At 48.4% G+C, this 26319-nt stretch overlaps 5 protein-coding genes and 1 long non-coding RNA gene across 11 annotated transcripts; 3 read left to right on the top strand and 3 right to left on the bottom strand.

The window, feature by feature from the left end:
- Positions 1 to 15: 15 nt before the first annotated feature.
- Positions 16 to 7820, bottom strand: klhl15 (kelch-like family member 15). Of its 4 annotated transcripts, none has more exons than XR_008946842.1 (10): positions 7591 to 7820; positions 6717 to 6804; positions 5299 to 5437; positions 5003 to 5191; positions 4669 to 4893; positions 4354 to 4515; positions 4060 to 4269; positions 3735 to 3925; positions 1971 to 3466; positions 16 to 1940 (listed from the first exon to the last, which is right to left on the bottom strand). XR_008946842.1 is itself a non-coding variant. In XM_057012977.1 (10 exons), exons 3-10 carry the CDS (start codon positions 5963 to 5965, stop codon positions 2707 to 2709), a joined length of 1896 nt encoding a protein of 631 aa, XP_056868957.1. In that variant the 5' UTR covers positions 5966 to 6054; positions 6717 to 6804; positions 7591 to 7820; the 3' UTR covers positions 16 to 2706. The 4 variants fall into 4 exon arrangements, 3 of the variants coding, with proteins under 3 accessions (XP_056868957.1, XP_056868958.1, XP_056868956.1); XM_057012977.1 differs by adding an exon at positions 5946 to 6054 and having other exon boundaries at positions 16 to 3466; XM_057012978.1 differs by lacking the exon at positions 7591 to 7820 and adding exons at positions 5946 to 6054; positions 7362 to 7562 and having other exon boundaries at positions 16 to 3466.
- A 1457-nt stretch (positions 7821 to 9277) lies between these two features.
- eif2s3 (eukaryotic translation initiation factor 2, subunit 3 gamma) lies at positions 9278 to 13017 on the top strand. The gene is made up of 12 exons (XM_057012809.1): positions 9278 to 9479; positions 10157 to 10220; positions 10307 to 10434; positions 10533 to 10654; positions 10740 to 10834; positions 10917 to 11075; positions 11352 to 11486; positions 11593 to 11687; positions 11814 to 11958; positions 12050 to 12219; positions 12325 to 12497; positions 12667 to 13017. The coding sequence occupies exons 1-12, from the start codon at positions 9411 to 9413 to the stop codon at positions 12728 to 12730; spliced, it is 1419 nt and encodes a 472-aa protein (XP_056868789.1). The 5' UTR covers positions 9278 to 9410; the 3' UTR covers positions 12731 to 13017.
- Positions 13018 to 13610: 593 nt separating this feature from the next.
- Positions 13611 to 17156, top strand: lrrc31 (leucine rich repeat containing 31). Its single transcript, XM_057012808.1, has 10 exons — positions 13611 to 13897; positions 14239 to 14430; positions 14511 to 14654; positions 14953 to 15120; positions 15195 to 15359; positions 15447 to 15629; positions 15751 to 15918; positions 15989 to 16153; positions 16306 to 16461; positions 16537 to 17156. The coding sequence occupies exons 1-10, from the start codon at positions 13885 to 13887 to the stop codon at positions 16917 to 16919; spliced, it is 1737 nt and encodes a 578-aa protein (XP_056868788.1). The 5' UTR covers positions 13611 to 13884; the 3' UTR covers positions 16920 to 17156.
- Positions 17137 to 19586, bottom strand: lrrc34 (leucine rich repeat containing 34). Its single transcript, XM_057012810.1, has 10 exons — positions 19468 to 19586; positions 19038 to 19144; positions 18908 to 18972; positions 18734 to 18817; positions 18368 to 18496; positions 18184 to 18279; positions 17843 to 17997; positions 17603 to 17758; positions 17396 to 17522; positions 17137 to 17322 (listed from the first exon to the last, which is right to left on the bottom strand). The coding sequence occupies exons 1-10, from the start codon at positions 19575 to 19577 to the stop codon at positions 17137 to 17139; spliced, it is 1215 nt and encodes a 404-aa protein (XP_056868790.1). The 5' UTR covers positions 19578 to 19586.
- Positions 17991 to 19855, top strand: LOC130513784 (uncharacterized). The gene is made up of 2 exons (XR_008946828.1): positions 17991 to 18259; positions 18371 to 19855. It is a non-coding gene; the product is annotated as an uncharacterized LOC130513784 (long non-coding RNA).
- A 1085-nt stretch (positions 19856 to 20940) lies between these two features.
- mynn (myoneurin) lies at positions 20941 to 25564 on the bottom strand. Of its 3 annotated transcripts, none has more exons than XM_057012805.1 (9): positions 25467 to 25564; positions 24865 to 24919; positions 24382 to 24658; positions 23358 to 24295; positions 23107 to 23266; positions 22867 to 23045; positions 22705 to 22797; positions 22354 to 22479; positions 20941 to 22272 (listed from the first exon to the last, which is right to left on the bottom strand). In XM_057012805.1, exons 3-9 carry the CDS (start codon positions 24645 to 24647, stop codon positions 21866 to 21868), a joined length of 2169 nt encoding a protein of 722 aa, XP_056868785.1. In that variant the 5' UTR covers positions 24648 to 24658; positions 24865 to 24919; positions 25467 to 25564; the 3' UTR covers positions 20941 to 21865. The 3 variants fall into 3 exon arrangements, with proteins under 3 accessions (XP_056868785.1, XP_056868786.1, XP_056868787.1); XM_057012806.1 differs by lacking the exon at positions 25467 to 25564 and adding an exon at positions 25322 to 25413; XM_057012807.1 differs by having other exon boundaries at positions 22135 to 22272; positions 22635 to 22797.
- Between the last annotated feature and the right edge of the window lie 755 nt (positions 25565 to 26319).

The raw sequence follows: 26319 nt of genomic DNA, 5'->3' as shown, positions 1-26319 counted from the left end.
AATGACACAGCCATCTGAAAGTTGACCAATATGAACATTTATTTCTGGAAAGAAGATATAAATCACTTCCAAAGGGTTTCTACTCAGATTATAAGATATATTAATCTGATTTTCCACTTGTTTGGTTACAGTCGTTGTAGCAAGGTTTAATGTTTTTTTAAATTTTATTTGAAATCCTCTGTTTTCCTACCGACAGACTGGAGACTGGTGGCTAAATGCTGCACTATGGATGTGTCTAAATCAGGACAGAAGTACATGATCGCTTACACTTGTTTTTCACACAGCAACATGAGAAGAGTAAGAGATGCGATGACTGCTGCAGAGGACAGTAAAATGCAACGCGGAGTAGTCGTTTTTCCTGACGGTTTATAGTCAAATGCGGGGATAAAAGTGCAAAAATAAAGAAACAATATTTTTCAGAAAAGTTTCAAATATTTGAAATCACCAACCTTTTTGTAAATACAGATCGTCACTAAACACGGAGCTACAGCGTGACCTCTGCATGGTAGATCCAGCACCTAATCAAATCAAATCAACCCTATTTGTTCGGTTTTGATGGTTATTACTGAAGATCTTGGATGGAATTCCTCAGTTCTGCTTTCATATTTGTGCTGCTGCAATGAAACATTTCCCTCCAGCAGAGACAAACAGAACTCTAAAGCTGCAGCTCGGAGCTCACAAACAACCACGAAGAAACAGAAGAATCTGCAAATGAAACATCTGGCAAAAGATTATTTGCATACACTCAAAATGGGAACAGTTGAACCGTCTTTAACTGAACGTCATCACCGAATCAGTTCACGGGTGGAGAAAAACCCGACAGTGTTGCTGACGTAGACGTAAAAAATAATGACCTTCTGAACAATAAATAAAACAAACTCTCTTACTGCATAGCTCAGTGAAAGCATTACTTTAGAAAATAAATAAGTTAAATGCACAGCTGACCTACAGAACTGCATCAGTGTGTGTCCTCTAGCCCTTTTCAGTCGGCTCATGAGCAAAAAAAAAAAAAAGAATGTGGGAAGAGGTGAAACTGCACAATCAGGTCATGTTTCAGTGTCTGAAGTTAACTTTTGATCCGTCAGTTTCATGCAGATGTTCAAAATATTAAAAAGCTATTTTAAATTCTCCATATAATAAATACAATGAAGTAAAAAATGAATCCCAAATGAATTTTCCCTGTCAGTGAGGGAACGTTTTTAGGCTACGCGTGGATTTGTTCTCCACATGTTTGAGGCTCAGATCACTGACTGGAGCCTCTCTTCACCGACAGGAAACACCGCTGAAGTTAAATCCAGACACTAGTTCATGGTGATGTGACGAACAACAGCAGTCGGGAAGGTCAGCCATCACACCCACGACGGTCAGAACCAATAAAGTGCAGGGAATGTTGCAGAGTATAAATAAAGCTCTCAAACGTCCTTCAGCCAGCAGATGACACCATCACAGCATGAGAAAGATGCCTCGTGCAGCATGTTGCATCTTCTCAGACACACGGGGAGCAGAGGAACGAAGGTGGTGACGCGATGCGAGTGTTTGATGGAGAACGTTTAAAAAGGAGAACGCACTGGAAGCAAGAATCTGACAGCGCTGTGTAACGGGCTCAGGCTGCTGGATCTGTGCAGGCGCATCCTGGAGACTCACTCACGCTCGTGTTTAACCAGACCTGTTCTACTTAACGTGTTTGCTGCGAGTCCCATCGACAAACACTGTCGGGAACAAGCAGATAAACCTGATCCAAACAAATCACTGAGCAATGTTGACAAAAATATGCGTGTGTCCTTGACTCACTTGGCTCTGCCCCCATTTGCAACCCTTTACTGTATTAACGATTAGTGTTATTAGGTCCAGAAAATGTCAGAATTGTAGCTAAAGCATATAAAGAATGCATATTATGGCTGAGGGCTCTGAATCAATTCACTGTTTTCTGTTTGACAACTCTTCTACGCGGCGCTTCTGAATGATCCAACCGTGAAAATGACGTTAAAAAGAGCAGAGGAGCCTGAAGGTTGTTCCTCCAGTGAGGGAGGAGGACTGTTGCTTAGCTACAAACACCTGGACCCTTCAACTAGGTCACCTCACGCCGAGCTTCAGAAAGTAAAGGTCGACACTGTTGACTGTTCAGAGAAAAGTTCCTCGAATGAGGCGGTAACGACGGACTACCCGTTATGTGCCGTTTCTGCTTCACAGATTGTTTTGTCCCCGTTCAGCCGCCGTCAGAATGAAATAACAACCCCCCTCAAATAAGATCAAATGTTTTAAAAGTGTGTGAAAATTCTGAATTCCATGACTGCAGCAGGTTCGATCGACGGACACTCTCAGATTCACCTGTGGCTGCGTGGATCCGAAGCTTCCAGTGCGTTTCGGAAACGAGCCCGACTGCGAATCACAAACAGAGCAGGTGGACTTGAGGACAGGAAACCAACCACAGTCCAGTCAGAAACCAACAGAATTGAACTCTCCCACCTCGCGGGCGTTGTTTTTTTGGAGAAAGCCAATTCTGAAAACGTTCACCACTGAGGTCACGCCACCTAAACACCGCCAGTTTAATAACAGCAGCGGGTCTGTGATCCGGCCTCGTGGTCGGGACCTCGGCTAAATGCTGGTCTGTGGTTTAAACCCCTGCAGCTCCGGCAGAGTCTCCCACCAGGAAACACAGCTTCTCTCCAACAGTCAGTTCCCAGTTCTACAAAAAGGAAGCAGACCTCAGCTGCAGCGTCTAACGTGCTCCAGGACGTACTCTGGGAAGTGCAGGCTGCACACCTGCAGGCCGTCCAGTTTGCAAGGCATTCTGGGGTACTCGTCCTCTTTCCATTTGTTTTCGTCGGGGTCAAAGGTGAGGATGGAGTCACTGTAGTGTCCGTTGTAGCAAAGGCCACCCAGCACCATGATCTGCCTGTCGGACACGGCCACCCCGTGGCCGCTGCGCCCGATGGGCATGGAGGCGAGGATCGTCCACTCGTCCGTGTCTGGGTTGTACACTTCGGTGGACGGGCAGCCCTGCGACTCGAAGGAAGCACGGAGGATCACGCACACGCCTCCAAACACGTACAGCTTCCCGTTGTGAGCGATCATCTTGTGGAAGCAGCGGGCATAGTTCATTTTGGATTTGTTCTCCCAGCAGCTGGCGTGGGTGCCCGGTACCAAAGTCCCCCGACTGCTGCGCGTCCTGTGTGTATCTGTGCTGCCCGAGCCCCCGCCGCACCCCCCGCCCCCCGCCTCTCGCCCGGGATCGAACACACACACTTGCTTGGAAGTGGAAGATGAGGTGATGCCGCCGGTGATGTACAGTTTCCCATCCAGGACGGTTCCCTCGTGGCCGTACTTGTTCACGGGGTACGGGTCCACGAACTCCCAGCGATCCTCTGTGATGTCGTAGCGTTCCGTAGAGTAGAAGGTCTCGTCCCGGGTGCGGCCCGCCACAGCATAAATAAACTTGCCGATAACGCCCACAGCGAACTCTGACCTAGAAAGACAATCACAATAAATTGTTCGTCACTTGCAGCCTTGTCTTTGTAGACGAGGCCCCAGATCTCCACATGACAACAGTAAGGAGACATCAGGATATCTCCATTAACACAAGTCATCTATGTAGATTGTCTTTGGAGGCGTGTGAACATGCTCGAGTTTCCTCGTTTTGAGGAGTCTATGCAGTCAGTGAAGTTTACCGGTAATCGTATCAATGTTGATTTGTACGACAAAGCAAGGTGTCGATGTAAGACGCTTCCTCTAACCTCGGCACGGACATGTCGGCCATTCGCAGCCATGAGTTTTGTCTGGGGTCGTATCGGTACACTTTGGAGGAGGCGTGGAACTCGCCGTCGGGCCCCAGCTCCTCCCCGCCCAACAGAAAGGCAAAGTTGTTGACGATGGCCAGGCAGTCGGGTCGCAGCGGCACCTGCGGACCCTCCAGCTCCCACCACACCTGAGGGATCAGAGCACAGGCGACAAACTCAAAACTGCTGAAAATATAGGAGCAGGAGATGACACCCGAGGGAGTTGAAGTCATGTGACAGTAGTGTCCTGGACATCTCTGTTCCTTCATAAACAGGCAGACACCTTTGGCCGCTGCAGCAGCAGGATCTTGCTGTTGACCATGCTGTGTCCTATCATCCCTCTGAAAACGGCCGTCTGCGGGCGAACCGAGCGGATACGATTGGAGCGCGACTCCACGAGAGGCTGCTGATTGACGTCATGGAAGTAGGCGAGCGTCTGATCCACCTCCTGCCGCAGCTGCCTGGAGTAACGGTAAAATTCTGATGTCTTCACCTGGACGTGAAGCGGAGGACAGGGGAAGTTACTCGGAGGAAAACTGCGACCTTCGGAGGACTTAAAACAGGAGTAAATCCCAACCTTCTCGAAGATATTAGCGGGGGTCATGAGGCAGAAACGGAGGGACTGCACGATGGTGTCGGTGTGCCTCCAGCGCCGTCGATCATGCCGCAACCACGTCTGGACAGCTTCGTAAAGCTCGATTTCTGGGAAGCGACTCAGGGCATCGCTGCTCAGGTACGCCTGGAAAAATCAGATGTACTGATTGTCCCAAAAAAGATACCAATATTTGCCATTTAACATTACTTAACAATAGAAAATGACTTATTGACTGTGTGATTAATCCTGCAGAAATGTGCTGGGTGTCTGGCTAAAACTCAGCATACAAACAGAAACCTGCAGTCTCTCAAGGCCCAGGTAGGACAGGAAGTCAGGTCTGCTCATGAGGGGAACAAAGTTGTCGAGGAGGAAGTTGTCGAGCTGCTCCTGGACACCCTCCACACCCACGCTGAAGTCTTCCAGGAGGCGCATGACCTCAGCACAGTTCTCCAGACAGATCTTGGTCAGCAGGAAGGAGCAGCAGAACTCCACTGCCTCCTTCAGCTGGACATACATGGCCGCCTACGGGCACAGCAGGATGAAGGCACAGATAAGGGTTTATCTTTGAGTCCTGGCTGAAAACAAAGCACAGCAGGACTGCAGGTGGACACGCCGGGGTGTGCGGCGTTACCTGCAAAATCTCCTGGACGGTGGGCATGCTGAGCTCCAACGAGCCGTAGTACATGAACCTGAGGATGTGGCCGAACCCAGCAGCCGTCAGCCCCTTCATGTGGATCTTGTCCTGGTCCCTCTCCCTCATGTCTGCTGTGAACATGACCCGGAAGTAGTCGCTCTGGGTGGCCAGAAGCGCCTTGTGGGCCTGCCACAGGATGAACACACCTCAAAAACGGTGCAGCTCAGTACTGCTGACGGACAGGTTGCTGCTCCTCTCCTGCATCAGTGCGTCACACACGTCTGCACATGTACCTGGAAGTGGTGTTCCTCTATCAACAGTGTGACGTCGAGCAGCAGACGCTCCTCGTAGAGAGCCCGGAAGCCGGACGACACACTTCCGTCATGCACCTGGGACAGGTAAACCTCCACGTCTGCCCCCGACATAACACACCTGGGGGGGGGTATGAGTTCAGCATGCAGGAGAGAGAGAGATCAGAACTGATATCTCAGGACATGAATGAAGTCAGCTGACTAATATGTACATTAAATCAGACTCTCAGAGGAGAAAGTGTGTGTGCGTTCTGCGGGAAACACAGTCTGAGGCTGGAAGGGCATTCGATAGGACGCCGGCGTGAAAGGCTCAGCACTTCAGCTGCTGCGTCCTAACAAGCCGCTGTCCTTTCAGAGTCAGACAAGAATGTTTCTGCACTGACAAAAACGGGGGAACTCACTGTAGCGTTGTAAGTCAGGTTGGTCAGAAAACATGGAAAAAATCATTAAAACACACAACTGCAGATGCACAGGAACACTCCCACAGACATCACCAACAAATATTTAGAGAAACACACGTCATTTATTTCTTTATAGCACAAAGGACAAACACACACAAATTTACAGTGGTTTTAAGTACAAATGAAAACAAGCACACAAACCTACACCTACACACACAGCACACTCACCTCTGATTGGCCACGGGCATGTCAGTAGGGGCTGTCCGAGCCAATCAGAGGACAGTGCCCCTTGTGTCCGGCAGATGCTAACAATGCCCCTTTTCTGAGCGTCAATCACCTGGACGACAAAGCCAACACAACCAGCACATTAACAGCATGAAAGCCTGCAAACATCTGTGTGAAATCTCTGAACTGCAGCCAAAGATGTCGGGACGTTCAGGTGTCCTACATGTAAAGGCTAAACAGGTCCTGCAGATCAAACCCTCATAATTACAGACCTTTTCCATATTTTACACAAAACGAGCCTCTTCTGAAAGATAATAATTATCTGTAGTCACTTGTAAATCCTATGGGTTCGAAAATAGAGTTGAAAGGAATAAATGCACTGGTTATTAGCTTTACAGAGTTTACAGATAAATGTTACAGTTGAGGTGCGCTCACACACACTTCCATTCATCCAGTAGTTTAGATATAAAGTAAAAAACCTGGTTTTGCTCTCGTTTGGCTACGATCATGACAACTTCCCCCCTCTTTAACCAGGTAGCTTGTAATCACTGCATTAAATGTGAGCATTAAATTAACTGAAACATTTGTGATCGCCTGTTAAAATAGACTTAGGGACACTGTGGGGCCCTCAAACTTAAATGTGTCATGATTACTGACTAAAAGAGACACAAGTAAAATGGGAGGGGAGGAAAAAGAGGTTTGATCACTGCAGCTTCGGGATAGTGATAAATATAGGTTTTCAACGTTATGTGTATAGGAGTGACAATAAATTACCTTTTGGAGCCTGGGTGAACAATCACAGGCTTTGGCAGCTGAGCACTAAGGGGCCGCTCGCATTTCCTGTGTTTGTGTTTCCCCGGCTCTATCACACAAGACAAAAGAAGAGTCATGACGTGGAGAAGCACAAAGCATGACACGCTGACAGATGTTCCGTGAAGCCATGCAGGATTATATACACATAGTATCAAACATTCTTAGTCCACTCAAAGAGGAGAGCTTAACATGATAAAAGATGTATGTTGTGCTTCGTTACGTCCGTTTTCAGTGTCCTGTCGGGTCACCCAGACTGGATGAAGAGCGGCTGATCCCTCAGGTCCAGCCAACAAACTTCAACAGGCTCAGACTAATGTGTGCCACAGTAAACAGGATTGACCAGGACTAAGCCTAACCTTCGATTGGGTTTGGAAAACGACGATAGGAATCTGAGGTCGGGATGGACGGGGATGCTGAGGGAAACGCTAACGTTGAAGGGAAGTTAAACGTTCAAACTACTGAGGTTCAAACTACAACGACACCGACACTGTTACGGTTACCGAGGATTGAGTGGTGTATTAGGTTCTTTTCTTCAAAGTACTTAAATACACTTGTGCCACTAGTGCACACGCATCGATCACGTCCCAAAACAAAGACTGAACTCACTAATAGCAGCGCTCACACGACTGACGATCGGGGGCAGTTAGCTAATAATTTAGCTCCTGTGACTTTGTAGCCGATTAAAGGGATGCGAAGAAGGACAGTGTTTGCTCTACGGGTCGTTCTCGCTAAGGCAAATGAACTGTCACGATTCCAATCAAAGCTGAGTGGAGCTCGGGGGTCTGTTTCTTATCGACCAGCTTTAGCCTAGCAGCTAAAATTCCAGCCGCCTCACCTCGGCGGTGCGAATCCCCACAGCCCCTCTTCGACCAGGACGCTCTGGCTCCTTCGGACATGAAGTTATGGGTTCGATGCAAAAAATTAAGAATGCAGAGGGCAGCCGTGCACTGCCATGTTCTCATTCACCTGCCAAACCCAAAGACCGCCCTATCACATTCTAAATTAAAGGGGTATCAAACCAGAGGGGTATACAGTATCTGCAGACGCCATTTTCTGAAATGGCGTCATTTCCTTTTTGGGCGGAACTGAAGGGCGTCGTGCAGCACGTAAGATCGTATCTGTAACAGAGATATCACTCCACTACACGTGCGAGAACAACTTATGAGAAGGTCAGCGGTCACGTCTGCAGTTATTCACTTGCCATATATTATATGACAAAATGATTATGCATCCAGTCGGCTTTAGTTCAAACACGATGCATAAATCCTACTAGGCAGTTTATATCTCTTAAGCATTAATTTAACGTGATGCCAGGCTTGATAACAATGTCACTGTCAGTGATGTTATGTTGGATACTAAGTAGTGAGGAAGAACTTTAATGCCAAGAACGTTTTTACACATACAAGGAATTTGACTTGGTGTTTGTTGCGTGCAGTGCAGACAAAATAACAATAATACAGTAAAATACAGTAAAATAATGATAAAGATAAGGAAATATAAAAAACAAGCACATTTACAATACAATAAGCAATAACAATATTTAAAATCCAGTATAAGGAAGTGAAAAGTGTCTTGTGCAGGGTGATGGTGGTGCAGTGGAGGAGAGTGCATGGTGCTGCTATATTGCAGCGGCCCCATAGAGTATATATATATATTATATATTCATGTTAAGAGAGCCTCAGTGAAAGGATTGCTGATTGAGGCAGCAGATGATGGATTATTATTCCGATAAGAGAATCAATTAAGAGATAGAGAGAGATCTAAAAGTCTTCCCCTTTTATGAGGGTTGTTAAACTTTATGACGGTATACTGTATTTGTGTTTGTGTGTAGGTCTTGCTCCTCTCCAGATGGGGCACTACACTGATAAACACTGAAGTAACAAACACTGTGGAGAGCCAACACTGTCTAGGGTTACCAGTAGTATGGCAAAGGCAGAAGTAATACAAGGTTGGGTAACATTATGGATGATTTTATAGTCAAAGTCCCTTGAACCTGTAAAGAACAAGTGTCCAAAGCTTTCAGAATCTTTCATCCTGCTGTCTGATCATATTTCTGTGTGAACCAGTGTTGCATTATCTGGAGTAGATTGTCATAAAGGACTGGACATATGGGCGCATACATATTTTGTTAATTGAGTTTTCAGACTTCTCGCTAGGTGTGCAGTGAAAACTATCAGAACGTGTGTCCTCAGCATGGAACTACAAACGACGCCAATGACGTATTTTTATCCGCGCCGGAATCTGTTTGTTTAAGGAAACTTATTTATAGTTTTTTCGCGGTGGAAACGTGTTATTAAAATATTTGCCGCATTTGAATAATAAACATGTAATATCCATGGACAAAATAAAGCATTTTGTGTTGATTATGTCAATGGTTCTTTAGAATATAGTAAAATTGCATCAGCTGCTGTGAAAGGACCCCATTCGTCGGCACAAATGAATGACAAGTTCCCATCAGGAGGGTTAAAAAAAACCCGCCTTTGTTCGGCAACAAGTACCTACATAACAGGTGTAACATCCGTATATGATTTTTCCCCTCCAAACTACCTAATACCAAAAAATTTATAGAGACAATAACGAAAACCTGCGGGAAAGAAGAGTGTTACTGATCAGGCATTCGCTTCGCCCTACTTAGCCATTCCTTTTCCAATCAAGATGGCGGGCGACGAGTCTGGTACAACGCTTGGGCAGCCTCATTTGTCTAAACAAGACCTCAACTCTCTGGTATGTCGTGGCACAATTTATTTTCCGACACTTTCCCCGTCGCATCTCTGCACAGATCCGCCAAAAGAATCAAATGATTGATTAAACGCACTGCTGGCCGCCGGTTTCGCTGTGCCACCTCCCGGCATACGGCGGCAGGCCCAGCGATGCGTGTGCTTAAAAAACCTATGTGAGTCAATTTCAACAGCATTTTGGATTTTAAACGTACACGTTTGGAGAGAAATCAGAGTAAAACCACGTCTTTTCTTTTCTTTTTTTTGAATTAATATTTCAATAGACATATTTGGGCAAAATGCTGGCATCGAGACTTTACGTTAAAATGGGTAGATTTAATCATTGTCACGAGTTCACAAATACGCTTTAGAAAATAACCTTTTTGCTAAATGTGTATCCGTTGATTCTAATGTGATTGTTTTATCACTCGACTTGATATAACGTGGTGCTCTGGTGCATTGTTTGAACGCGAGCAGAGGAGCAACAATGAATATGTATGTCACTGCTTGTTTTCCATTTGACATGTTTGCAGAGAACTGACCCTGAGTTTGTCGTGGTTCTGCTTTGGGCTGCTTCAATTTTGTCTGTTTTCCACTTTAACAATTAAAGTAGGGATATGCTGCCGTGTTTAAGGTGAAAGGCTGTTCATTTTTAGTGTGTTAATTGATCTATTCCCTGTGCAGGATGTGACTTCCTTGACACCTCTCTCACCGGAGATCATTAGCAGACAGGCCACCATCAACATTGGTATGGAATTAAAGCACAATCTGATTAGATTCTTGATGTTTGAACACGAATGAGGAAATGGTTGTTTTGGATTTCTTCTCATCCAGGCACTATTGGTCATGTGGCCCACGGAAAGTCCACAGTGGTGAAAGCCATTTCTGGTGTCCACACTGTCAGGTTCAAAAATGAGCTGGAAAGAAACATTACCATCAAACTAGGATATGCAAATGCTAAGGTCAGGGGTCTAGTGAACCTTTTTACTATGTCCTCACGCAGTAAGCTCGCAGAAGCATTAAATCAAAGTTGTGTTTTAATTTTTATTCACCACTATAGGTATATAAGTTGGACGATCCCAGCTGTCCTAGACCAGAGTGCTACAGGTCGTGTGGCAGCAGCACTCCTGATGAGTTTCCCTCAGATATCCCTGGTACCAAGGGCAGCTTTAAACTGGTCAGGTGAGACTGCAGATGCAAAAACGAGCGCTCCACGTGTCCTAGGATGAGGTGTTTGCTATTTAACACACTGTTTTCTTTCTCTTAGACACGTGTCTTTTGTTGACTGTCCCGGTCACGACATTTTGATGGCGACCATGTTGAACGGAGCCGCCGTCATGGATGCAGCCCTCCTGCTTATTGGTACATGTCTGGTTTCCTAAGTCAAACCAGCAGGATGCCCTCTATTCATCACTTTCTAATTGTTTTGTTCTCTTCCCTTCAGCGGGCAACGAACCATGTCCTCAGCCTCAGACATCCGAGCATCTGGCTGCCATAGAGATCATGAAACTGAAGCACATCCTCATCCTGCAGAATAAGATCGACCTTGTGAAGGAGAGTCAGGCCAAAGAACAGTATGAGCAGATCCTTGCCTTCGTACAGGGTGAGCTTTTATATACCGGTATTCTACTTCACCAAATGATGACTATGCAAAATTTGCTTCAATGCTCACGTCCTTTCATAAAAAGAGTCGCCATCAGATTAAAAACTTGTGTAGCATTAGCACGTGTGCCTTTTTTGACCCAAATTACAAATTCATGTGAAGCTAAAATACAACCATTTAAAAATCACTTGTTATTACCAGAGTTTGGGCTGATTTCCTCTGGTGAAAATGCTGCTAGACATTATCAACCTGGTTTTCCTGACGTCTCTCCTGCAGGCACAGTTGCTGAAGGCGCTCCCATCATTCCCATATCGGCACAGCTCAAGTACAACATCGAGGTGGTTTGTGAGTACATCGTCAAAAAGATCCCAGTGCCCCTGAGAGACTTTACATCTGAGCCCCGACTCATTGGTAAATCTTCCAATCTTCCTTCCTTTCATTTTAAATGTTGGTTCTTTCTTTAATTTCTGCTTTGTGACATCGTGGCGCTGAAACATGAACACGTTTTCTCGTTCAGTTATCAGATCTTTTGATGTGAATAAACCGGGGTGTGAGGTCGATGACTTGAAAGGTGGCGTGGCGGGAGGAAGTATCCTGAAGGGTGTCCTCAAGGTCAGATTCCACTCTGCTTTAGCCTGTACACGAAAGATTCCAATTTTATTAGGTTTCTCAGAGATGCTGCTGTGTTTTGTAAATACTAGCGTTGCCCCGGTCACTTTAAATCCCCTCTGACTTCAGGTGGGTCAAGAGATTGAGGTGCGGCCAGGTATCGTCTCCAAGGACCAGGAAGGAAAGCTTATGTGCAAACCCATTTTCTCCAAGATAGTTTCGTTGTTCGCAGAGCACAATGACCTGCAGTACGCTGCACCAGGAGGCCTTATTGGTGAGACGTGATCCTTTTATGTCCTGACAAAGAATCCCCACTGCCTTACGTTCTCTATATGTGGTAGATAATACTGCTCTGATTTGTGTAGGTGTGGGCACTAAAATCGACCCCACGCTCTGCCGAGCTGACCGTATGGTCGGCCAGGTGCTTGGTGCTGTTGGTGCACTACCTGAGATCTTCACCGAGCTGGAGATTTCCTACTTCCTGCTCAGGAGGCTGCTGGGAGTCCGTACAGAGGGGGACAAGAAGGCTGCCAAGGTGAGGCCTGCTGGGGTGGATTTAAGGAATGGTTATTCCAATATTGCCTTCACGGTGCTGAAATGAACTGAAACATATTTACTGAGTATTTTTGTGTCCCTGCAGGTCCAGAAGTTATCCAAGAACGAGGTGCTGATGGTTAACATCGGCTCCCTGTCGACAGGCGGCCGCGTCAGTGCCGTCAAGGCTGATTTGGCAAAGATTGTCCTCACTAACCCAGTGTGCACAGAGGTGGGCGAGAAGATCGCCCTGAGTCGGCGTGTAGAGAAACATTGGCGGTAAGAATTACTGATATGCTGAAATCTTGTTTTTTATATTCGTCCTGATCTGTTGGGGGTGATACTCTTGTTCATTCTAAGTAAATGCTACATTTCTGTGTTTAAAAGACTTTGGGTTTCCAGTTTATGGAATAACTGTGCTTGTTGTGTCTCCTTTCTTCATTGTCAGTCTGATTGGATGGGGGCAGATCAGGAGGGGTGTGACCATCACTCCAACGGTGGACGACGACTGAGGACAACCGTCAAATATCGCTACAGCAACTCCAGTCGCAACCACACAGTTCATGGATTGTTGTTTTGTTTTTTATCCCAAAGAGGAAGGAGCAAAGAGCAGAGCTCCTTCCTCGACTCCTCTCAGCCGGTCAGACCAGAACCTTTTCAGCTCCGTCATCTCTTCTTAGATCAGGTGAAGGAGATCAGAGGAGGCTCTTTGGACTCTCATGATGATGCTCCAAACATGCAGAAGCTGATTCTGTAGCTGCATCTAATAAATCATCTAATAAAATACGTTCAGAAGAAATCTGACGTGCGTTTGTCAACAGCTTCTCATGTCATGAAAGTGGAAGGCAGAGTTCTTAAGGACAATAAATACTTTAATATTTAATAACTCAGTACTTTGCAGTGGAAACCTCACACGACTGCCAAATTTAAAGCATAAATTTAGTTCAGATTGGAGGAGCAAAGTTTAAATTCTGAATTAACGAGCCTCAAGTATTTAATTTTTTCAGGTGTTGTAATTTTAATTAATGGGGAAGTGTAATCTTGATCATCAAATCTAGCTGAGCTTTGTGTTCCTGAGTTTGTCCGTTGAAACTGGAGTTTAAAATAAAGGACATTTCTTCCAAATTGTCCGGAAAATCTAAAGCGCTGAATCTGAAGGTACTAAATGCAAGTTTTCCTCCTGGAAAATTGTAACTTCATCAGAGAAGAATAACTAAATAAAAGTATCAAATTTATTTCATTAGACGCTGCCAAACATTATTTTTTAGGAAATACTCGCGTTTTGTCCTTCTAGTCTTCAGTTATCTTGTTTAAACCTTCCAGGTGAGTTTTACTGCTGCCAGGTGTGATGCCAACGTTCATTTGCCGTTGGCGTTGTCTCACTTCCGGGATGTCCACCTGACGAGCACGGGGTGTGACGTCACGGAGGTGTCCGAGCCTGCGAACAGGGCAAAACGCAACGATCTGAGATCTAAAACGGACATTATTGTCGGCCTTTATGTGACTGGGAATCGGCCTCGAGTCGACGCTGAGTTTTTTTACGTATCTTTTCGCTTTATCGTGGACAACCGGACCGTGAACGCATCACGGTGACCACAGGTTGCTCGGGCGCGTTTTTGGACTTAAAGAGCTCGTTTTGGTTTTGGAAGTCACATTAAATCCGTGCATGGAGCCTGCGGGTAAGACAGGAAGGCAAAGCTGGAGAGTAGCTGGACTTTGATTTATTCAGTTTTCGTCCTCAGGCTTTAACTTCCCTTTTCTCATCTTACTCAGTCAAAACGTTTAACGCGGGTGTTTCTACACCATTTAACAGTTTTTTTTATGTTATTCAACCATTTATTAATGTTACTTATGAATTGGACACTTTGACATACAGCCAAAATGTATTTAACCAATAATAAAACACGTGATGTAACTGCAGGGAAAACAAAAATATTTAAAATTCCTAATTCAAATATCAACTGAATTCAAAAGAGTAATTTAGGTCTTCAGGTGAATTGAGCTCTTTTTGGTTGGTCAGAGGGACCCCGGGGCCGTGAAGGCGGCAGTCAGAGGCGTTCTCCTCTGGACGTCATCATGAGCCAAATCCGCAGGAAGCGAACCTCCTCGGACAGGAAACCGCTGGGACGATTCCTGTCCTGGTCCTCGGACCGGACGGGAATTCCTGAGGATGGAGAGACAGAGGCCAGGGAGGAGAAGGGAAATAGCTCAGGTGCGTAAAAAGCAGGAAACTCCCATTGCGATTCCAAACTTTGATGACGGCGGCGAAAAAGATGCTCATTCGTCCTCCAGCTGCTGCCGAGGCCGCAGACGGCGCCCGAGACATCGGCTGGGGCAGAGTTTGCCTCTTCCTGCAGAAGCTGGGGAAGAAAGCGGACAGCAGGAGCCTCAGCCTCGCTCACTGTGATCTCACCGCCACAGACCTGCTGGAGCTCGGTGCGAAACCCTCCCTCCTTGACCTCCCTCCTTCCCTCCTACCTCCCTTTTCTGTCTCCACCCTCGAGCAGAGGTGAACCACATTAAAGCTGGGTCCTGCTCAAGGTTTCTTCCAGTTAAACGGGAGTTTTTCTTCACTGTGAGATGTTCAGGCTCTGGGTTCTTTAGTTTAATCCACATGAATAACATTGAATTGGATCAGTAGGAGCCTCTGGAACATCTGCACTGTAGGCCAACACCAGCTTCAGAGATCTGCAATAATTATGTGAAACAACTGATTCCTCTTGTCACCTGTCAGCGACACTTCTGGAGTGTCTCCCTGAGCTGGAGGAGCTGGACGTCTCCTGGAATGAGCTGATTGGTGGATGTCTGAAAGCGCTGACCTCCCACCTCCAGCAGGTCGGTGCCCTGAGAGCGCTGAGGATGTGCGGCTGCAGGTTGAGCCCCGACGACGTCGCCGCCCTGGGTGGGTCGACGCCTCGGTGAACCAACGTGTCCACAGTGGAAAAGCTCCGGTAACCTCAAAGCGTCTCTGCACAGGTGAGGTTCTCAGCTGCATGCCTCTGGTGGAGATCCTGGATCTGTCCTGGAACAATGGCGTGGGGGGAGGGGCTCTGCAGGGCTGGCTGGGTCCCCCTGATCCACCACTGCGGGAGCTCCACCTGGTGTCCTGTCAGCTCACTGCTGCTGATGCTGCGCTTCTGGGTACTGACTACATTTCCCACAATCCCCCCCACCAGGACTTTGTTTTCCTACTCGTGGCGACTTCACTCATGTGTCTGTCTCTCTCAGGAAGAATCGTTTCCGCGCTCCCCAGACTCCGCGTGCTGGACGTTTCCTGCAACGCTCTGCTTGGGCAGGAAGGTGGCGGTGGCGGTTTTGGACAGTTGGCGGCCTCATTGTCTCACGCTGCCACCCTCAATACGCTCCGACTGCAGGCCTGCGGTCTGACGGTGGACAGCCTCGGGGATCTTGGTAAATTTTCTGTCATTTTGGACATTTTCTGCCCTCTGCTGGTTAGAATTCTTCCATTGGAATCGAAGGTTTTGGCCGGCTTTGGGGGTTTTGGCTTTAAATGGCCTTTGTTGTGCTGCAGGGGGCGCTCTTCGCTCCCTCCCGGCTCTGAGGGAGTTGGATCTGTCATCTAACAAGAGTCTTGCTGGAGGCCTGAACCGTCTCACCCTCCACCTGGCTCACCTCACGCACCTGGAGAGCCTTGGCCTTCACCGCTGCGGACTCAAACGCGATGACCTGGAAGCCCTGAGTGAGCGCGCGCACACGTGAAACACACGGACGTGCCTGTCATGACCAGTCACGTGACTTGTGCTCTCCAGTTCAGGCGCTTCCTGCTCTGACAGCACTGACAGCGCTCAACGTGTCAGCCAATAAGGAGGTTGGGGGCGTGGTCCACGCGCTGGTCTCCGCCCTCCCACTGATGCAGATGAAGCACCTGCCACTCAACAGCTGCAGCTTGAATGAAGAGTCCTTCACGGCTCTGGGTACACACACACACACACACACACACACACACACACATACACACACACACACACACTGTGACCCCGTTTCCTCCCGAATGCGTCGCTTGGTTTTGATCTCGCCACCTCACGCGCCGCTGAGATAAACCACACCTGTTGTGTCCGTGTCCCAGCTCTGGCCGTCCCCTACCTGTCCAGTGTGGACGTCAGTTGGTGTAAAGTCGTCGGTGGTCGTCTGGCGCTGCTGCTGGACGCCTTGCAGCCGTCGGTCGTGGTGGAGCTGCGCCTCAGTAGCTGTGGTCTAACCACGGAGGACTTGCGCCACCTAGGTAACACGCCCGTATTTTGGGTGAGTTCCGGGTGCTTCTGAGCCACATCCCTGACGGTTCTGTTGTCATGTCCAGCGGCGGCGTGCCGGCGTGGCGGTTTGTCCTCCTTGCGGGTGTTGGACGTGTCCTACAACGGGTCGGTGGGTCACGAAGGCTGGTCTGCGCTGTTTGGTGCCGGAGGCCTAGGATTACTGGAGGACTTGGACCTCAGCCTGCGACCCTCGACCTCGGCGCCGTGCTCCTCCTGGCTCCCCACGCTGCTCCGTGCGCTCCCTTGCCTGCCGGCGCTGACCCGGCTGGCGGCGCAGCGGTGGACCATCAGCTCTCAGGAGCGAGAGAAGCTGGAGCGCCTTCTGAGGAAGAGGAACGTCCAACTGGAGTGGGACTCAACCAACGAAGGCGGCGCCTTGTTTTTAAAATCGACCAATCAGGAGAAGTCAGAGGAGACGGAGGAGTAGAGCCTAAAGAGCTGGCGGGCGGTGGCGTGTTGACCCCAATGAGAAGCACCAGCGGCGCCCACATTTGATAACGGTCGCACATAATTGTGAGAACAAATTACGCTTTTTAAATCCGATTGTTTGAATCTCTGACTTTAATTCTTGAGCAAAAACGACTCGGACAAATGTGGATGTTCACGTTTCTGTGTTTAAACGCCATTTTGAGTCCTGCCTAAACTTAAAAGCTGGCTCTGTTCACCCGCTTGTGTGTTGCGATGTGGGGGGGGGCGCCGTTTATAGGGCGGCGGTATTTATTCAGACTGTTGGAGAGTTCAGCCAGGAACACCCGACCGTCCGTCTCAAACGGCGTGACGTCCGTCTTGTCTGGCGGCAGCCGCCCGCTGCGGATCAGCTGCCGGAAAACCTGAAAGGGAGCGAGTCAAGATGGAGCCAAAGTGACCTGAACACAGGCGGGAGGCGTTGGATCCCCGGGTTACCTGGCAAACAGGCTCGTCCAGGTCGTTTCCCCAGATGTTGATGTCGGTCAGGGTGCGGTTGGCTTTGACAGCCTGAGCCAGAGACAGGAGTCCGTCTGTCCCGATGCTGTTGCTGCTGACAGACAGGCTGATGGAGGAGGGGGGGGAGGGGGGAATGAGTCAAAAGCACGTCTGGGACACGTCCTGGTGGTGGCGGGTGGGACTCACGCTCTCAGACCGCAGCCTGGCGACGCCAGTGCCTCGCTCATGTGCACGGCGCCCCCGTTTTGGATCCGATTGAAGGACAGGTCGATCACGTCCAGGGTGGCGTTCTCCTTCAGCACGCCGGCCAGGTGGGACGCGCCGTCGCAGCTCAGGCGGTTGCTGCGGAATCACAGTGCAAAATGAAGCGTGAAAGCGGATAAACTGCAGCCTTGAACGACCCCCGCGCCTCGAGTGTTGCTGTACCAGCGCAGGTCCAGGTAGCGCAGCGCGCGGTTCGCCGCCAGGCCTTCGGCCAGTCTCTCCATCCCCGTGTCCGTCATTCCTGCCATGCCCAGGTGGAGCTCCAGCAGGCTGCTGTTCATCGCCAGCATGTCGGAGACGTGGAGCAGCCACTCCTCCTGACACCAGCAGAGCAACGCTTCAGATTCATTCATGACTCGGCATTCATGACTCGGCATTCACGACTCGCCATTCACGACTCGCCATTCACGACTCGCCATTCACGACTCGCCATTCACGACTCGGCATTCACGACTCGGCATTCACGACTCGGCAACGTCACGTTGGTCCACCGCTGCCTTTACCTGGTGGCTGGTGAGCAGAGATTGGCTGAAATCGACACGGCGGAGGGAACGGTTGCTTTTCAACACGTTGGCGAAGGTGATGATGCTCTCGATGCCCTGCGGGTTTACGCAACAGTGCCGTTAGCATCAGCGTGGTGCGTTCAAGTTCTCACCTGTGTGTGTGTGTGTGTGTGTGTGTGTGTACCAGGTCACATGCAGCCAGCTCCAGCTCCATCAGGGAGTCGTTAGCCTGCAGCATCATGGCGAGCTGTATCCCTCCGCTGTCCCCAATCTTGTTACCTGACAGTGTGAGAGAGAACAAGGTGCTGTTGCCCTGCACAGACAGACAGACGGACACGGGTGTACAGCTTGGCTCAGTAGCTGTTCTCATAGTAACAAAAGTAATACATATAATTAGACCATACAGTAACATTATAATATCAACACAGTTCAGCAATGTGGAAGTTAAATGTAGCAATTTATACACATCAAGTGTGAGTACACCTGCACGCGCCTGGTTACACCAAAGTGAGGTCCAATTAGAGCTTGTTAGTGTTTGGTGGAGTCGAACCTGCAGAATCTTAGCCAGCGCTTTAGCGCCATCTGTCTGACAGTCATTGAACCTCAGGTCCAGAGAGTTCAGAGTGGAATCATCCTGCTCAGAAAGCGTTCAATGAATTAAGGAGTTAGTTCCTCTCCGGGTCCACGCGCAGGTCGATTTAAATCCGCTACATTTACATCTTACCTGTAAAAGGTCAGCAAAGTGTTTGACCCCTTCATCTGTGATGTTATTGTAACTCACATCAAGACCTGGGGAAATCAAAACAGCTTTGGTAGGAGTGGAAATGTGTGTTTGGGTGGATCGAGCTGCTCACCTGTTACTCGCCTGTTGTTTCTCAGACATTTGGAGACGACAAGAGCATCTTTGTCATCCAGTCGCTGGACACGCTTTCGACTCCCTGACAGGTCCAAGGTGACATTCCTGCCAAATTCAAACACAACTCAGGCGCTGTACCTGACCTCACGAGCACACACTCGTGCTGCGTTTAGGGGCGGACGTCGTTCAAACGATCAGTGTGAAGCTAAATCGAAACACTGAAAACAGCTTCCTGCTCGTGTTGTCAGTAATATTAGCGATAATAGCATAAAGTGCTCACATTTCTGTCAAGGCAACTTTACAGATTACTTGTGGAAGTTTGGAGCTCAGACTTTAGTGCCTGAACGCGTTTGACTGGATTCAAAAGTCCCTTTCACCTCCACACGATCGTAGTTAGATGGAATTAACGTGTCTGTTTAGGCACTCACTTGTTTAGCAGCGCATTTTCCAACACTTCCAAGATGTGTGGATTTATCTGTACGTGATGTTCGGAGCAGGAAGAAGCGTAAAGTTCTGAAAGACTGACTTTAGAGGCCATCGTTGTCTGTTGCTGTCTGTTGCTACGGCGACCAGCAATCGAAGTAACTAATGGTTACTGGTGTCAGCCTCGTAGTTTGTATTTCTGTAGTTGCGAACTGTGGTTAAATGTGATCGGATAGAGGAAATCTGTGACACTGCATGAGGCTTTCAATCAAGACTCAAAGCCTCTTTGATGCTTTGATTTTTAAAACTTGCGTCCTAATGTTTTTTGCCTAAGAAGCTTTGTTGAACAGTTTCCCCGAGTCTTTGAGAATAAAGTTTTAAAACAAAAATAAATGAGCAACTGTAGTCATGAGAATAAAGTCCAAATAAGCATTTTAGTGCCTGTTAGCATCTCAGCAGAGAAACAACAAACACTTTAAAGAAATGTGACATTAATAGTTTGTGCAATTAGAAAGAGAACAAAATGGAAAAGCAGAGCGAATTCATACAATTACCAATTACGCTTTTGAAATCGACCAGACGGTGGCGCTATGACGGTTCCCGTGTCAACCTGAAAGTGTTCCTGTTCAAAACACACCTTTTGCTTCACACACACACACACACACACACACACACACACACACACACTAATCACCACCACTAAACCTCCCAGTAGAACATTGCAAAACAAGCTCAAATTCATCATTAGTCACAAAAATCAACACAATTACAAAAACTTTAATGACACAACAAACCAAATCTTTATTATTATTTTTTATCTGACTAAAAGCAACAAACAGGCCACAGAAGAACCAGTACGACTTTGTGATGTGCTGTGATTCTCAGATGAGAAAATCCTTCTTTTTTTTTTTTTTTACCTAATTAGCACCTAATTAGCATCGTGTCAGTATGTTGAGAAGAATTTGCCTTTTCCAAGGTCAGAACCAGAAATTGGAGCAATTTTTAATGTTGATTTGTGACTCCAAGATTCCAATGGAGACTTATTCGTCCGTCATCAGGAGACTTCATTCAGGAAATAAATATAATTTGTCTTTAGTTTTACATAAACGATATTTCACACAATATTTCATTTGAATTTAATTCATCATCAAAAGAATTTTCTCAATGCTACAACATCCATTCATAATTTCTCCCATTCTCAGTCAACACATGTATTAAGTTTTACATTCTTTACACTTTTGATCACTGAAATTAAGATTAAACTGGCTTCTTTAAACTTTGTGCCTAATTCTAATCATAAAGTGTCACCAGCAAGCGGCAGCAAGACATGTTTAGATTACGCACAACATAAACCAAATATGATAATAAACCACGGTAAATACGTATTTATGGCTCCTAAACCATTGAACAAAAGCTCCAAAAACAAACGGAGCTCGGCGGAAATGTTTGGAAAATTAATCTGAAAACAGAAACTCTGGTCTCTTTAAGCATTTATTGTCCTGTTGTGCAGTTGTTTTTACAGTAGTGAATGTTTACATGTAATAACTGTATAAAAGCCAACAGAGCAAAACCAAACTGAAAACAGGAAGAACACAAAGCACGTTCCTCAAAATATACAAACACTGATGCTAAAACCTAAAAGAACTCCTTAAAAAATAACAAGTACAAATGAATAATTCCACATGATTTCAATTTGATGGGTGATTACGAGACAGATGTCAAACATATGACGAAGAAATGAAGAAAACTAACAGTGGTGATGACAAAACTAAGGCTAACTTCATCACATCCTCCAGAAGCTCAACGGGCTATTCTATCAGATAATCAATCAGTCAACATCCAGAGGTGATCGGAGGTCGTTCCCATTGATTATGGATCTAAACAGCTGCAACTGAAAACAAAGGAGCCACTTTCTGACTTCACTCATCTTAAAAACACTTTCATCGACTCGGAAGCCCCGTCGGGCGTCAACACAACTTCCCGAGCGCGTTCCCGCCGATTTGATCGATTTCGTCAGTCAAAGAAAAACCGCGAGGGTCCAGTGAAACCCGGGACAATTGGGAAACCCCTCCGGCAGGGAGGATTCGGGAACCTGGCGGTGGAATCAGGATCAATCCCGCCTGATTCGGCTGTGAATCATCGTGGTCTCGCTGGTCGCACGTTTGTCTGACGAAGCTCAACCGGCACAAAAATTCAAGAGATCTGAAAACATGATGACGTGATCCTGTGGCGACGGCGTTAAAAAGATCTCTCCACGCGGAATATTGCGATCCGTTCCCTTCTCTCTGTAAAAATGGAGCGCTAAAACCTATCGAATTCAGGAGGGGTTTGCTACTCGGTCGTGTCAGTTGTGTCGAACCCCGGGCCGCCACCTCTGGCCCCGGGACGCCCGGCTCCGCCTCCTCACTGCTCAGAAGGGTTGTGTTCTCCACTGTCCACCGTCCTGATGATGACGATCTGCTCCAGGCTGGTGGAGGGCGACGGCGACGGCCGCAGCTGCTCCACCAGCGCGTGAAGCGTGTCCGAGTTGATGGTCTGCTCCTGGTCGGCCTCGAACGCCACCTGCTCGCCGGGGTTAATGGACGTGTGAGTGGGCTCCACCTTGAAATTCTCTATCACGGCCGAAGCGGAGGTGTCGGAGGCCGCCATGGCGTCGGGGGTCATGGCGTCTGCCGAGGGAGGGGCGGCTTTGGGGCCCGGGGTGGCGGGGTCGGGGTTGGGCGGCTCGGCGGTCACCACGTTGTCTTTGCTGTCCTGGGAGAGTTTGCTCTGCACAAACGCCACAGGATGGCTGGAGGCCAGGAGGACGACTGCACACACACGGAGTAACGGAGCGTCAGCAAGCAGCTGGGACACACACACACACACGCACACACACACACACAGCGTACCTGCTCTGGCTCTTTCCTTGTGCTGCCTCACTTCATCAGCGTGAGCCTTCTCCTGGTGTTTGATCATATTCTTCACACTTGCAAACCTGTTTCCACACAGCAGACACTGCACGCCACTGTTCCCATCTACACACACACACACACACACACACACACACACACACACACATCAAGTCGGATTTTCTACATTACGTATGTGATAGAGACTTCGGTAAGACCTCGTTAGTAATTTCACCCCACGATGAGGAATAGAGAACCTAGAATAAATCCACTAAATCCACCTTGGAGGACGCAGACGAGGCCCGGGACAAGTCGAGGGCCCCCGAGGTGCTGAAGAGCCTGAACACTCACCGGGGTGAAGTCGCCTCATGTGCTTCTTCAGCTCCGACGACGTCACAAAGCTGGAGTTGCACTGCGGCTGGGAGCACTTGTACGGCGTCTCGCCTGGAAGAGGCGTTCAGGCGTGAGACACGGGCGCGAACGCGGGGCTTACGCGTGGGGAGTCCTGCTCACCGGTGTGCTTCCGCGCGTGAGCGATGAGCGAGGAGGAGACGGAGAAGGACATGCCGCACAGGTCGCACTGGTACGGCTTCTCCCCGGTGTGGCGCCGCTTGTGGTAGGTCAGCGTGCTGGACTGGGCGAAGGCCTGACCGCAGACGTCGCACACGTACGGCTTCTCTCCGCTGTGCAGCCTGCAAGGAAGCGGCTCTGGATCAACGGGCTCGGCGGGGGACCGGACGGGCGCGGCTTTACCTGATGTGTATCTTGTAGTTGGACGACGTCGCGAACTTGAATCCGCAGCGCTCGCACGTGTACGGCTTCTCCTCGCCGTGGTGCATCCGTCGGTGAGCCACCAGCTGGCACTTCTGAGCAAAACACTTGTCGCAGTCGGGGCAGTTGAACGGCTTCTCACCTGCCACAAACACCCGACAGAGAGGTTAAGAAGGCTCGGCGCCGCCTGCTCGAGGCCAAACTCTGATCTCGCCGCGACGGCGTGGGCGCACCTGTGTGTATGCGGAGGTGTGTCTTCAGCTGCGTCGCCTGTCGGAAGCTTTTGGAGCAGAAGATGCAGACGAAGGGCTTCAGGCCGCTGTGGATCTTCTCGTGCCGATGCAGGCTGCTGACGTCTTTGAACAGTTTGTTGCACTCGGTGCACGACAGGGGCAGCTCGTCCGAGTCCTCGCCCAGCTCGCCCTCGGCCCTTTCCTCGTTGTCGCCCGTCCCTTCGTCGTCGCTCATCTCCGTCTTTGGCTCGACCTTCGCCCGGCCCCTCCCCCGGCCTCGGCCTCTCCCGCGCCCTCGCCGCCCGTCGCTCAGTCGGGGCTTCTTCACTGGAGGCTCTTCCTCCTGAGAGGGGCTCCAGTCTGCTGAGGTGTCCCCGAAGTCTTTCCCGCTGGCATCAGACTCGTCGGACACCTGCTCGGCTTTGGAAATGCCCCGCCCCCGGCCCCGTCCTCGCCCCCGGCCCCTTCCCCTCCCCCTACCCCTGCCTCTCCCCCTGTAGCTCTGGAGCTTCGGGGCGTCCTCAGCCAGGACGGCCGGTGCCGCTTGCTCATCGCCGGAACTCTTCGGTCTCCTGCCGCGCCTCCTCCCAAAGCTCTTTGGCGTTGTGGGGTTGAACTCTTCCTCACTCTGCTCTTGTTCTTCCTCTTCCTCTTCCTCCTCCTCATCTACATCCTCATCTCTCACCTCCTCGGCCGGCTCTTTCACCTCTTTTCCCTCTTCGGTCCATTCTGGCGGCACAGAGACAATTGACAGCGGCACCGGTGAGTTGGCGCTCCCTGCGGAGGCCGGACTGGGCGGAGACAGGCCCGTTTCTTTATCCGCCTCAGACTGGGACGTTTCGCTCTGCTCAGCCCAGTGAGGGATTTCCTCCATGTACTTTGTGGCTTCAGACATTCCCAGAAAGACTGCGGCTCGGCGCACCGCTGCCTGGCGGGTACTGAAACCAGGAGAATGGAATAAGTGTCACTGTTCAACTGGCTCAACTAACTAGTTTGGACCGTCATTAAAGCTTCACAAACGTACCTGCTGAGATTCATCTGCCCAGTGTAGATGAACTCCAGAAGCTTCTCCAGGGCATACCTGCTGACCTTCTCTGGGTCCAAAGTTGTGATCTCCTGACCCTTCTCGGCCTGGGATGAGAAGTACTTGCTGAACGCTGCCAGGATGTTGCGGTGAGCTCGGAACTCCACGTCTCTCACCATGATGGTTATATCGCACAGAAAATCCATCTCCCGCTGTTCGTGCAAGCGCTGCAGAAGCAGCTTGCCGTGACTGGCAACATGAGCCATCTGCACTTTTCCTAAACAGCCAACAAACACAATAGTTTTTCCTCTTTGAAACCTGCCCAAATGAGCCATATGTTGATGTGGTGCAGACATTTTAACACTTCAAACGCTTGATATAAGCCAACCAAATATGAAAAGAAAACGGCTTTTAATGTTGTAAATGAAAATGGCCCGATCAAAAGACCAGATGAATATGATCTATAACGGGTCTCAAACTCACTTTTGATAGTGTGACTGCTTCGTCCTCGTTGTTGATATGCTTGGGACTGTTTGGGCTAAAAAAAAAAGGGAACAGTAGAATCAGTTTGTTGGTGCAAAGTACGTCCATTGGTCATCTACAAAAAGATGACATTTTATTTTCTGAATCAGACGCCCTGACAGGTGAGCTGGAGAAGCAATTTTGGAAAATAAAAGCTCCCGCCCGCTTCCTGAGCAGGCCTCATCCACATGCTAATGCTAACAACAGTGTCGTAGATAAGCTAAATTAACTTCTGATGAAATTTGTGCGCTCGTGCCTTCTACGTAATACTTTGTGAAATGCATAAACAACACAAAAACGGCGATAAATCTTCGAAAATTATCAAGAGTGGACAGGAGGCAAAGCTAAAGCTAACAGTGGGATCATAAAAAGCGCGTAAAACTCTGTGCTCTTATTTCGAAGGTTGAACGGTTTGTACCGGCGGCGTCGACGTTAAGTTGGTGCAAACCGTAGAACTGTTTGTTTTAAAGATGAGTCGTGCAATGCAACATTAACAGCAATATGTCTTTCGCACAAACGTTCTGTTTTAAACGAACACGCGGTAAATAAAAGCAGAAAAGTACCGTCTAATATCCGCAATGTTCAGCCATTATCCTGTGATGTCGGATGTCCTCGCGAGATTTCGACTCCAACCAAAGATGGTTTGTTAAGTCAAGAGAAGCTTCGCCTGTCCTGACGAAATCTGCCTATCGTGGCAGGGACTTCTCTGATCCCTAAACGGGATCGACGATAACATTATTTATTTGATTTATTATTGTGGTTTAATATCAAAATTAAATTATGGTCAAATTCAGATTGAAAGTCTACCTCAGTTCGACCTATGTGGTAAAAGACAATGATTATGACTTTATACGCACTTTATTTTATAAAAGTCAGTTTAATGCCTTAAAGAACAGTTTAAACATGTATTAACATAACATCTTATTGCCGTTTCATTTTCTGTGTTTCATAGACAAAAAGGATTTCCGGGCTTAGAAATGACAATATGTAATATTGTTTTAGTATACAGTAATGTAATTCTAATCCTTCCCCTTTAGGCTACCGCAAGTGGTCAGTGTTGGTAAAATGAATGTGGTGTGTGTGTGTGTGTGTGTGTGTGTGTTGTGTGTGTGTGTGTGTGTGTGTGTGTGTGTGTGTGTGTGTGTGTGTGTGGTGTGGTGTGTGTGTGTGTGTGTGTGTGTGTGTGTGTGTGCAGACAGCAAAGAGTTACTACTGAGGGATCAACGAAAGAGGAACTTCCTGAGGTCTGTGAGCATCTGAGTTGACCTCCGTGAAACTACTCAGTCGCATCAGAAAAAAGATTCCAATCACAACAGAGGGAAACCGAGCAGCTCCCAGACGGAGAGCAGATCCATCCCACCCAAACACGTCCGTCTGTCAAACCCGGATTACCATTTCACACCCATGAATAAAGGT

This window comes from Takifugu flavidus, chromosome 17, assembly GCF_003711565.1.
Source record: "Takifugu flavidus isolate HTHZ2018 chromosome 17, ASM371156v2, whole genome shotgun sequence".
Classification (NCBI taxonomy): Eukaryota; Metazoa; Chordata; class Actinopteri; order Tetraodontiformes; family Tetraodontidae; genus Takifugu; species Takifugu flavidus.
Note: the sequence above shows the minus strand (reverse complement) of the source record. Positions and strands in the feature narration are given on the sequence as shown.